This window comes from Barbus barbus (genome assembly GCF_936440315.1).
Source record: "Barbus barbus genome assembly, chromosome: 8".
Taxonomy (NCBI): domain Eukaryota; kingdom Metazoa; phylum Chordata; class Actinopteri; order Cypriniformes; family Cyprinidae; genus Barbus; species Barbus barbus.
In genome coordinates, this window is record NC_136736.1 from 4,574,237 (window position 1) to 4,587,344 (window position 13,108).

Below are 13,108 nucleotides of genomic sequence, written 5' to 3' on the forward strand. Positions count from 1 at the left end.
ATGGTGGAAATGGGAATTTTCACTGCTCTAGCGCTTTTCTTAAAGCCACTTCACTAATTTGTGAAGCTCAATTATCTTTTGCTGCACATCAGAAATATATTGTTTGGTTTTTCTCATTGTGATGGATGATTAAGGGAATTTGGGCTTTGTTTTCCCTCATATTTATATTTCTGTGAAACAGTAAGCCATGGCTGGATAATTTCATGTTCATAATCACCCTGGAGTGCTCAAAATTGTGAATATGAATGGGAATATACTTCAGAGATATTTTACTCATAAGAATTTCTAGGGGTGCCAATAATTGTGTCCAACGTGTATTTGAGAAAAAAACATTTATTTCATAATGATATTTCCCCCCATTTTAAATTCTTATTATCCAATGAAAGGTTAGATTTTTGTGAATTTTTTAAATAAAAGTTCTGCATTAACAATGCAGATTCATTTTCACAGCCTTTGATCATATTTACCAAGGGTGCCGATATTTTTGGCCATGACTGTGTATGTGTATATATATTATTTATAAATTATTAATTCATTTATTAGTGTTTAATATGAATTATTTATTATTCATTATTTTCAATCCTCCAACTGTTAACATTAGCAATGGCACTAGCAATAGCATTCATTAAGAAAAAAGTGTTAATAAATATGATAAATTTTGCATAATAATATATTTAACATGTAATTGTTACATTTAATTAAATGTATATACTTCTTTATGTATATTTTTATATATTTATTAAATGTCTTAATGGTAGATTTAATATAATTATTATATATTATTATGTATTTTACATAATCATTATACATAACTACAAATTAATATATAAGACTTAATAATATATTAATAATAATTAAATCCATATATATTTTTTATATTGAATTTTTAATGCTTTTAATGATACATTTAAATATATATAGTATATGATGCTAGAAATGGCATTTCTAGGGAACGAACATACTGATAAAAATGTATAGGCCTATCCAGAAATTGCCTTGAAATAAAGCAGCTGTTAAATTGCATAACTGTAAATAGATTTATATTTCATTAAGAAAAAAAAAATTATAATTTTTTTTTTATATATGACCCCTTTAAGTCAAAAGAAAAGAGAGTGCAATCTCTTTGTGCTCTTGTCATCTTTTGAATATGTGACATGATCTAGATTTTTGTTGTTGTTGTGGCTGTCAGAGAAGATGACAAAATTTTGCTATTATGTTTGTATCACAAAAAACAGTCCCTTTCATTCACGGCTGCATTCCTGCTCCAAAACCTTAAAGATCTCAATAGTCCTTGACAACAGAGCTGAGCTTCTGTCTTTAGATCCGGTAATTATGCTGTAAGTGCTTGGAAATTTCATTGCGGTATTCGTTAATGACTGCATTAATGGCATGCCATAGTCTCAGAGACCACATCTTACATAAACCTCTTTAAGAAGCCCATATTCACATCTTAACCACACAGTTCACTAAATCACAAATTGAGTCAGTTAACCTGTGGCACTTCTGCACATACATCTGTCTAGCTCCACTCTTTACATTTTCCCACCTTTTTCTGGAGGCTATGAGGAGGGGAGTGCAGAAAACAGTGTGAGTTTTTAAAAAGAGGACCATCAATCAGACACTGACCATCTTAATGTTTCACAGCACAGGTGTTCAACTCTTCAGGTATTTCAGCAGAGGACTTTTATTGCTCTGAGGAGGGCAGCTTGTGTTAGATGGATGTCTGTACATGCACACAAAAGTGTCGAGTTTGCTGCACGCTGCTCTCAGACTCCTGCAGAGCGTTCACATGCTGCTTGATGCATATTGCAATTTAGCTAAACCGTAAATGCAGCATATGCCAACACAAAATATTAATATAAAGAGTAATGTACAGAGAGCCAGTCAGCATCTCCAAAATTAATGCTGACAGCATTACGCAACATAGACATTGACAGATCATGTAGTTTGAATTTGACTGAAAAACCTCATTAAAAGGGCCTTTTTAATTTGATCCAAAAACCTAAAGAGCTTTTAAAAGAGTGGAGAAATGATGCATCGGTGTGTTTATTTTGCAGATGTGGATGAGTGTGCCACAGGTCAAGCGGTTTGTCCGCGTTTCCGTAAGTGCATCAACACATTTGGGAGTTACATCTGCAAGTGCCATGATGGCTTCGACCTGCAGTACATCAACGGGAAATATCAGTGCACAGGTGAGCTGTTTTGAGTAAATACAGAGGATGTGTTTGTTTGTCAGTATGTTCATTGACAGCCAAAAACCTTTCAAACAATGTGAAGTAGTAGTCATATTTTGATTGGAAGATTCTGAAATACTAAAAGCTTTGCTTTTGTCTAGAACTCTAAAAAATATATATTTTTACACTTTACTCACATTCCTGCCAACAGCAGATATTTTGTGCCAAGTTCAGGTTTTAAATAATACAGTGGCAATTGTTTTAAACAACATTTCACGTTTTTTAAGTTTTATAAATAAATAACAAACTCGCTCTGTTCCAAAACTTAGTGAGCTGCCTGTAAGAGGCATTTTCTGGTCTCAGAGGTTTGCTTTCGAAAAGTGGGCATAATGCATTGGCTAGTTGTAAGAAATTATTGCATGTTTCCTTCACAGACATGACATTCCCATAATGCACTGTGCAAAAATAAAATAAAAAAGTGGTAACAATTGAGAATAGGGACTAGTTCTCACTATTAACTATTATAAAGCACATATTCTACATCCCTAATCCTACCCATACCTAAACTTGACAACTACCTAACTATTAATAAGCAGCAAATTTAGAGTTTATTGAGGCAAAATATGTAGTTAATGGTTTGTTAATAGCGAGAATTGGACCTTAAAATAAAATATGACCAAAAATGTTTGTTCAGAAATGGTGTGTTATTGTTATAGCTTGTTTTAGATGTTCAAAATAGATTAAAAAAAAAAAATAGTATGACACTCTTAAGGTGCTTCACAATGCCATAGAAGAACATTTTTGTCTAAATGGTTCCATAAAGAACCTTTAACTTCTGAAGAACCTTTCCTTTCTGTTTCACAAAAGTTTCTTTGTGGCGAAAGAAGATTCCTCAGATTATAAAAAGGTAAGAAAGAGATGGTTCTTTAAAGAACTGAATGGTTCTTTGTGGAACCAAAAATGGTTCTTCTATGGCATCGCAGTGAAGAACCTTTTGAAGCACCTTTATTTTTAAGAGTGTATGCCAAGTAGTCATGCACCAACATTTTGACAAATGCAAATATTTGTCTGAAATACCAAAAAAGGACTGTGCATAAACTACAACATTAGTGCTGGATAACAATATTGACTTCCAAATCCCAAGGATGAGGTTTTAGTCTAGGCTGTTTTCAGATGAAGTCTGAACAAAAATGCACCTGGCATGCACTAATTCCAATAAGCTTCTTTTTTGCATTGTCTCATATAAGTGTTCAAACTGTCATAATGTTACTGTGAAATTCAGACGATTTTATATTTTTGCAACACTATTCCTCTGGCATAATAATAGCTCCTAATATTATTTTTTGTTGTATTTTTGATCAGATAATCGCCGCCTTAGTGAGCATAAGAGACTCTATTGAGAAACATTACAAAATCTTGCTAACTCCACACTTTTGATTTTGGTATTGTAGCTCACTAGGTTTTTGAACAGAGCCAATGACTTCCTGCTTTATTATTGCTTCATTTTTAATTGATTTATTTCCTTTTAGATGTGAATGAATGCTCTTCAAATCAACACCAGTGTAGTCCATACGCCACCTGCTATAACACACCTGGTTCATACAAGTGCAAGTGTAAGGATGACTACAGAGGTGTGGGCTACGACTGCAAACGTGAGTATGCAAACCAAAGAATTACTGCGCTTGCATCATAACAGCTCGCTACAATAAAAGGAACATTTTTACTGGCATCTAAGGTTGAATAAAGAACACCAATGGAATATTTCCATTCCACAAAAGGTTCCTTATAGTAGAAATTGGTGATTAAAATGTTCTTCAGACTAAGAAAAAAAAAAGGTTCTTTTAAGAACTGATCACTTTAAGAAAAAAAAAATATTTTTGGAACCTTTTTTTATGCACTGCAATGCTACAGTGGATACAGAAATATAATAAAATTAATATCACAACAATAAAAATATCTCATTTGGATAAACGAACTCACTCCATGCATAAACTAATCACTTTACAGCTCAGGCAACAGTTTAATTGGTCCCCATCTGTTCTCAGTTGCGGTGATTTTGATTAATTTGGATTAAAAGCAGCTGTGAAGTAAAATAAGGTGGAACGGTGCTTTCAAAAGCACTTCAAGATAAAGGTTTGGAAAGGCTTAAGTCGGGCGTCATTAGTATAAAGGCTTTCAAGCACAAGAGCTGAGGCAAGGTTATCATTAAGAGGTGGAAGGCATATGGTTGTCCTTCGAAAGGAGATAACCAAGCAAATGGCTGATCACCGACGCTGCCAAGAGATTGATGGACTTTGAAGGAGCTGCAGGCCATTTCTGTGCCAAAAACTGATCTGGCTTCTATGGGAGAGTAGCTACAAAGTAATGACATGTTTAAAAAGTTTATGATGTAGTGGCAAACTACTGCCTCCTTAATGTTGCCATTCAAAATACATACTCAAGTGTTTATTACACTTTTGCATCTGTACATTTCAATTATAATACGTTTAATTAAATGCAATGTCTCAAAATGATTTTTGAACAAGAAATCTCCACTTAAGTAACACTTTCCAGTTTTATTCCTGTCTGTATTCTGAAGGTTGTTACATAACATTTTATTCTTGGCTGTTGACAGTATTTTCTGACTTATAAAGTGATAAAAACAGATATCCAAAATCCCCTTTGTAAAAACTTTTAACTCTAAAATGCATTATCCATGAAATTCATGCAAATTAGTGCATTTTTCAGTAGATAATCTATTATTTGCATGTTTAAACATAAAATTTTAGAAAGCTTGTAATAAAAAAACAGTTGTCTTAATTTACTGTGATTAATCAACTGGGGAAGTATGTAGATATCTTTTAGTTAAAATGTTTACCCTATTCACCTGTAGGGTTTTGCCGTAGACCATTACTGTAACTGCAGCTACAGCACTGTGGTAAATGTGTCCTCTTTGTAGACATGTTTCCCCTTTCCTTGGATTGATGCACTTGTCAGTAAAGAAAAGAAGATGCAAAATCTTGATGAAAAGCCGCATCCTCAGCCAGGAAGTTGAACATAGGTAGACCGTTAAGCTTTCAGCGTGACAGCATCCCATAGCACAATGCCAACAGAGCGAATAGTGGCTGAATGACAGGAAGGACAATGTCCATCAGAGTCCTGACACAAATATTCAAAAAATCTTTGGAAAGAATTGAGCTGGACAGTCCATCAACGGTTACAATGCATATTCGTGTAGATAACAATGAATGAGGGATAGAAAATTAGAAATTATATATGAAAAATATTAACTACTGTTCAAAGGTTTGGAAATGGTAAGATTTTTTTTCTTGTCTCTTATGCTTACCAAGGCAGTGAGTATGTATTTAATCAAAAATACAGTAAAAACAGTAATATGTGAAATATTTTTAAAATATAGCATATATTTATATTAACATAAAATGTAATTAATTTATGTCATGGCAAAGCTGAATTTCCCTTTTATGTCACATGATCATTCTAATATGCTGCTCAAGAAACATTTCTTATTTTTATCAGTATAACAGTTGTGCTGCTTAATTTTTTTTTTTGTGGAAACCGTGATCATTTTTTTTCAGGATTCTTTGATCAATAGAAAGTTAAAATGAACAGCATTTTTAAATGTGTGAGTGTATTTAAATTTATTATAATATATTTAAATACATTAATTTTCTATTTCTTTTATTTATATGCTTTACTGAAAGGAAGAAATTACATGGCTGGGTGAATGTGGTTTAAAACTAAATAAAATATTTAAAAACTATTGTTGGCAATAATTTCCTGGAGATTAATCAAAGTTTAATAGTATGCGGCTGAAGGAATTTGTTGTTGTAATACTTTAGATCTGATAAATAAATTCTCTGCCTTGCGAATCATCTCCCTGTCTGGAATGCTTTTATCTGCTGTGGCTTTAGTCAGGAGTGACTTGAGGTTGATAGCTGCCATGTTTTTAATTTTGGTGAACAAAGAGAGGCTCACCATGAGCATCAGGTGACATCACAACTGAGCACTCCGCTGCTTTTACACACCACTGTCAGCGGCTTTATCTGTGTGGTGTTATGCATGCACTGCTGTAGTCTTCTTGATCGTGTTATTATTTGTTAAGTGGACCAAAATACAGTTGTTTTGAATCTGCCACCTGATTTAATCAATGTTAAACCAATGAGGCAACACATCCCTCCTCAGCATCTGGTCTATAAACTTTCATCCAGGTGTAACTCAGTAGGGCTGAAAGGGTTGAATTACTGCTTTTTTGGGAATCACATATCAAAGCTCCTGTGAAACCTGAGATAGCATTGTCACATTCATTCCTTTAGTGTTATGGATGACACAAGCACGAAGGTTTACGCTTCTGGTATTCATGTCGAATGTGATGGATGGCTTTCATGCATTCATTGTACACATGAGCTGAAACCATCCTTTTTATTTTTATCTAAAAATGAATGGTGAAATTTCTACTGCAGCCTAACTTCATAATGTCAAAATTAATGATCTTTTTCTTTGATTATAATTTTCATTTGACATAATTATGATGAATTACAAAGCTAGAGTAACAGCAAAAGTACAAGAAAAAGGGAAAAAATAAATTAACTAATGGTCCTGAAAAATATGTGAATAATAATGAAAAACAACTTAAACCAGCCCTCTTTTTTTTTGTATTTTCAACTGGTTAGTCTAGTTGTTGTATTGTAAAGAAAATGTAAACAATTATATTAAATAAAATAATTTAAAATGTTATTTTAATTTTTAAATATATATATATTTTAATTCTTAAATATTTAGAAAAAATTAAATATATTTATATATTTTTAAAATATACAAATAAGTATATTTTGGCCATTGTTCATCGGGTCAGGCTTGGAGACCAACTTGATGACCAGTTAAACTATCTGAATGCCAGCTATGCCAGGTTTAACCCTATGCAACAAGGAAAAAGACTTGGTTGAGACTAACTTAACTTCAAATTAAATTAAGAATCCTCTTTGTTCTCCCTTTAGCCATCCCAAAGGTGGTAATTGACCCGCCACGACCTGGAAAGACCACGCCGAGCAACAATAACAACAAAGGGGGCAATAAAATTCCAGGCTCAGACCAGAAGAGGACCACCACAACAAACAGACCACCTGTGACGGCTAAACGGATCTCACCTACAACAACAACAACAACAATAACAATCACTAAACCTCCTCCAACCAAAAAAATCACCCCTCCAGCGAGAGTCCCAGCGACCACCACCCGTAGGCCTCTCATCCCGACACGTAAACCCCCTGTGGTGGTGACAACCAAACCTAAGCTCCCGCCCCGTCAGCAGCCTACCACAAAAGCCCCGGTGGTTACAGCAGTGGTTCCCTTTATCCCAACACGCAGACCTTTCATCCCGTTTGTGACGCCTGTTGATAACAGCATTAAAGACATTACCCAGAAACAAAGAGGGGATGTTCACAGTAAGTAAATCTCCTTCAATATTATTCAGATTGTGAATAATAAGTAAGTGCTTTCACATTAACGAAATTTGGGCAACTCGCAAAGCAGTTACTTTCAAAACAAGTAGCTTTTTGTAGGCCAACGTGACAAATCAGTGTGACCATCTTGAACCCTTTACTAACTCTGCATGGGGAAATCTTTAGGCCTCACACAAAATTCCTGATCACTTGGGTTCCTATTGAAATGATTGGATTTCACTTATGAAAATTCGCCAAACACCAGTAAATGTGACTACTCTACAGGGGTGTCCAATCCCACTCCTGGTGCACCAGTGTCCTGAAGAGTTTTGATCTGAACTGCCTTAACACACTTTCCTCAAAGTTTAGTAATCAGAAACAACTTGATTTGCTGGTTCAGGTCTTTAATTAGGACTGAAGGTAAACCAGAGGTGTCCAATTATGGTCCTTGAGGGCCAATGTTCTTAAAAGTCAACTTGTCCCAACATACCTGCCTGGAAGATTCTAGTGAGTCTGATGACCTTGTTTCAGGTAAAATTAGGGTTGGAGCTAAACTCTGCAGGACAGTGCACCTCCAGGAGCAAGATTGGACACCCCTTCATTAATTGAACCTGCCTGAAAGTTTTTGGAGCCTGAATTGACCCTTCGCAAAGACCCGCCCCCTTAGTTACTGTTGCTACGTCCAACAAGCCATGGCGCTCTCACGCCACACTTCATGTGAAAAATCATGCAGCAAAGAGCTAACTGACAACGCGCTGACAAAGACAGACAAGACAGAGCAGGTTACGTCTGGTTAATTCTCAAATTTTGTCATTTAAAAAAAAAATTAAAACAATAAATAGCATTTTGTGGCATTTTAATGTGTCGTGACAGATCACTGTAGTGCCTCAGTTTAAGTGGCACGTGAACAGATCATCTCTTCCTCTTTACTTGTTACAGCATGAAATAAACATGAATGAAAATCAGAAGGCATCTTGTTTCAACCAAAAGACGTCAATACACAGCATTTTTCAAGTTCAATTCCACCAAAGTTTATCTACTCCCTGGTTTGGTTTGTTTGTCGGACAAAAATGGCAGATTTGGCAATATGATCACTTGTCAATCAAACTCCCCGCGAAGGGTAAATTGACCAGTTTTATAAGATATTGACATGAATACTTGATAAACATTTAATGTCTAGAGATTTCAGGCATCTTTCCATGTTCAGATCGATTGGAGCTAGGAAACAGCTGCAATGGGAGTTTCCAAGATAGCCACCAAGTGAATTGACTTGCTTTAAAGCCCTTTGATACCATAGGGTGTGTCATATAATTTTATGATTCAGAAACATGCTCCCCAGTGCCGCCTCAATGCACTCTTGCTGAGCTCGCACTAGTCTACACAACAGTCCGTGTGCTGTTTTGTAACCAATGTGTGAATTCAGAGGAGAACCGCTGAGTGCATCATTTGGGACTGAGCCATGAAGGCCTTTGGATCTGTCCAAGAAAACCATTTCCAGGCCCAAAGGACTATGTTGTTTCCTTCATGTTCATAAGCTTTTTTTTGGGCATCTCCTGGGTTTCCCACAAGGCAGATTTTTCAGGGAAGCGAACTGCACCCCAAAGCCTCCTATCCAGATGACAGCACCTAATGAAAACAGAAGACACACCTAGAGAGATTACATTACCAGTCGGCCCTGCCTCAGGACATAAATCAGTTACCCTGCACTGCCTTCGAGGGCTCAAATAGGCCTAATAAATAATGATGCCTCTGAAAATAACAGTGGGGAAATAAAGCAAATAGACTCCTAGGGAGGAAGTATAATTATGTCTCCTTGATCAATTAGAAACAATAACAAGCATGTCAAAGTTGTGTAGCCCCAACATGAACACCTGCAGTGTTTGGAAATGACCCTAAGATGAAGTTGGTTTATTACATGTTCTTATTAGGTTCGAGGATGGGCTGCACATAGTGCTTTCACAAGCAAAGACTTGAGGGATAATTGAAATCAATAGACTAATCACAGTCTTGACTTCCATCCAGCTGTTATCCTGCCATATATTTGATGTACACACTCTCACTTATCACCTATATGCTCCATTAAGTCTGTATTTTGGTTATAGGTAAAAAAAATTGAGGGGATAATTGTCTTGTCCCCAACATTTATTTGTTTCAACTAAGCCACATTACAATACATTTTATTACATAATATTTTTAAAAGATTAATCACCTACTCACCATACTGCATACTCACTGTACTACTCACTATAGACTAACTGTTTGTTTTCATTTCTCCCTTCTAGTACCACGAAATCATGGACAGAACAATGTGCTTGATAGCGATTTAGACATTGAACTGGGCAACACAGAAGAGGAGCTGAAGGATGACCCAGGTAAGTGACGGCTGCTTTTATTTTGGCTGAAACTGTGGATGGATTTTCAGAGTGTTTGATGATACTTTACTGTGTATATTTGCAATTACCTCACCGGCATCTTGTAGTTATTAATCTTGACTTACTATGAAGTCACTCAGATGAATTGGCTCAGTTGTGTGAAGTGAACAACTTTCATTGGCCTTCATGAAATACCCACGCTTCACTGAACCCTGTGGGAAATTCAGAAATAGCACAGTTTTCAGTTACTTTTCATTTAGCAGTTTCACTTACGCAGCTTGCAAGGGCAGTTCCCCTGGAGCAATCTATTCAGTGTGTTACTCAGGGCCATGATGATAATAGAGGATCTCAGTTAATGGGCATCTTGAATCTATCCCGTAACGCTGGGAATAGCAGCTTAGAGCCTTAACCAGTATTTTGATTGTTTGCAAACAGGGTGTGAAATTAACACTTGCCACCAGCCACATTCTTTATTTTGTTATCTACCAGTGAGGAGGGCAACTGATATGCCAAAGACAGGCCATTGATTGGAAACAAATTTGATATCTGATATCACAAGATTATTTTTGTCTATGTGTATTTATTTATTTTATATATGAATTACGTCAATTCTGAAGATATATTCCTCCAAACTAACAAACTTTTACCAAAATGCCAACTAAAAATAGTAAGGTAAAAAGCAATGTACACTCTCTGAAAAAAACCGTACAAAAGCTCTCTGTGATGTCTCCTTTCAAAAGGTACAACTATGTACCATATAGGTACTAATATGCACCATTTAGGAGTAAATAATGCAAAAAAAAACTTTTTTTCCAAGAGTGTACATTGCTTTCAGAATGAATGAATAAATAAATGAACAAACAAGCAAATAAATAAATAAATACATTTATTTGTGGGTAAGTTAGAATGTTTGGTATCGCTTTACAATAAACCTTAGTTTACTACATTAGTTAACATGAAAATGTTAACATAAAAAAATCTTCTAACGCATTAGTTAATCATAATTATTTTGAAGTGTTACCAGATATTCTTTATTCCATAAAAGTACAAACTACAAAAGTACAATTAATTAAATGAAATGATAAAATATACTTAAAAATGAAATGCTTTAAGCTTTATTAACAACCATTCTTATGCAATTATTTAAATTTGATTTCATGTCAATTCCTCCTTAAAATTACAATTCTACAATTGCTTGCTGCCTTATTTATTCAATTCAATTCTGAATGGTCCACAATCCTTGTCCGCTGCTGGAAAAAAAGTTAATGTCCCACACTAACTGTGAATGTTCATATTGTCAAAATGTGAAATATTTTTTATCCCAATTTCATAATTTTTTTTGTTTCATTTCTAAAATTGTACTTAATTGTTGTCAGCTGTATTTTTGAGCCATTGTGTGATATTCCACAGAGACTGGACATCTGAGCTGCTCTTTTGACCACGGTCTCTGTGCATGGATCCAGCGCAGAGAGGGAGACCTTCACTGGGAGACAACAGCAGATCCTTCAGGTACAGACCATTTCCACTATGTTATTTATTATTTGTTTCATCAAATGTTTTTGGGTCAATGACAAATGAAGAAGTCTCAGATGATAAAAAGTAGAATTAATTAAAAAGTGATGCAGGTGCCATGCAATCTTTGTATTGATGTTTCACATTTCATGAATATAAAAAGTAAATATTTGGTATAAAGTATTCAAATTTCAAATACACCTTTTAATCGTTTTTTTTTTTTTTAAACATCTTCAAGGTACGAATTTTGTGGAGATATTGTTTTCATATATCAACCTGTATTAACCTTACCATGCCATTAAAAGGTGGGAGGTACCTGACGATCTCAGAGGGCGGAGAGAAGCGAGGTGGGCGTGGCGCTCAGCTGATCCTCCCCCTGACGACACCCTGGAACGAGGGGAACCTCTGCCTGGCCTTCAGACACAACATGGCGGGGCACCACGTGGGCATGCTGCAGGTGTTCGTCCAGAAGGGACAGCAGCACAGTCCCGCCGTCTGGGGTCGAACGGGAGGAAACGGCTGGAGGTTGACGCAAATCACCATTTGGGGCAATGGGCTAGAAAGCGTAAGTGTCAACACTCACATAACCATTTGAGAGCAGGTCAGCTGGAAACCAGCATCGGTGATTTGTGATTTATGTCATTACAGGTGGTTGTGAAGGGCGAGCGGCGGAGAGGCCGTAAAGGTGAAATAGCTCTGGACGACATGAGTCTCAAAAGGGGTTCCTGTCAGGAAGAGCACAATTTGAGGAGACTTTAACACCAACAACACCACCAACAGAGACTTTTAATGCCAGCTTTACTCTCTCTAGGACTCTAGGAAGACGGACACCTTACGGAAAGGGACATGGCTTCCTGTCAGTTATGGTGCACTTCCTCTGGCCTTCCTCAGTGGCTACAAGTGCATGATCCAGCTCAATACAGTGCTGCAGGGATGGCATATTTTTGTAGGCCAAATCCTGGAAATGAGTTAGCATTTTAGCACTTCTGTTTCCATCGTCCTGAAGTCAATGGTTTTTTATTTAATGCCTGGTTAAACACAAGCTCAAATATTTTTACATTTTAGTCTAAGACATAAAATGCATCAGTAAAACCCCCTTGTGATTTTTATTTAAAGCTTTTACTTGTCTTGAAAAAGGCAGTTGCTAAGAGGCAAAATAGGTCTATAGAGGTTGTCAAGGACATTAAACGTCATGGCGCTGAACAGGTAAACTCATCTGCTCACTTGTCGCTTTCACAGCCTCATTGTGTTTATAATGGCGCTCTTGCGATCTATTCTAACTCAAACTTTCAGGGAAAATGTTTACACTAAAGTGTTATTGGAAGTGTAACGGTGGTAGCGCTGAAATCATGCGATCGTTGTGTAGTTTATCTTTTTAATTCTGGTGAGTTGTGTTCATTTGTGAAGATTTTCATGATGAGCGAAACGTGTAAGAATCACAAATTTTTGTTGGTCACAGTCCGTATTTTCTACAGTAATCCAAAAACCAATTGGGCTTTTGTTGAGTGAACAGAGGTGTTGCTCCAGGTTGGCCTACAAAAATACATTACTGCAGCGCTCTATGTCTAAAATGTCCGAAAATATACTTTTGTATATTTTAATTTTGTAGATG

General features: G+C 36.0%; 1 protein-coding gene across 3 annotated transcripts in view; it reads left to right on the forward strand.

Annotated features, from left to right (window-relative positions):
- Positions 1–12,370, forward strand: part of LOC306873417 (nephronectin-like) — a 56,922-nt gene extending 44,552 nt beyond the window's left edge. For all 3 annotated transcript variants that reach the window (XM_079422684.1, XM_079422685.1, XM_079422686.1), the window contains 7 exons: positions 2,058–2,192; positions 3,704–3,826; positions 7,169–7,615; positions 9,895–9,984; positions 11,395–11,493; positions 11,802–12,061; positions 12,145–12,370. In XM_079422684.1, coding sequence (XP_079278810.1) covers positions 2,058–2,192; positions 3,704–3,826; positions 7,169–7,615; positions 9,895–9,984; positions 11,395–11,493; positions 11,802–12,061; positions 12,145–12,255 — 1,265 coding nt within the window. In that variant the 3' untranslated portion in view covers positions 12,256–12,370. The remainder of the gene's footprint in view (positions 1–2,057; positions 2,193–3,703; positions 3,827–7,168; positions 7,616–9,894; positions 9,985–11,394; positions 11,494–11,801; positions 12,062–12,144) is intronic.
- Positions 12,371–13,108: the final 738 nt, after the last annotated feature.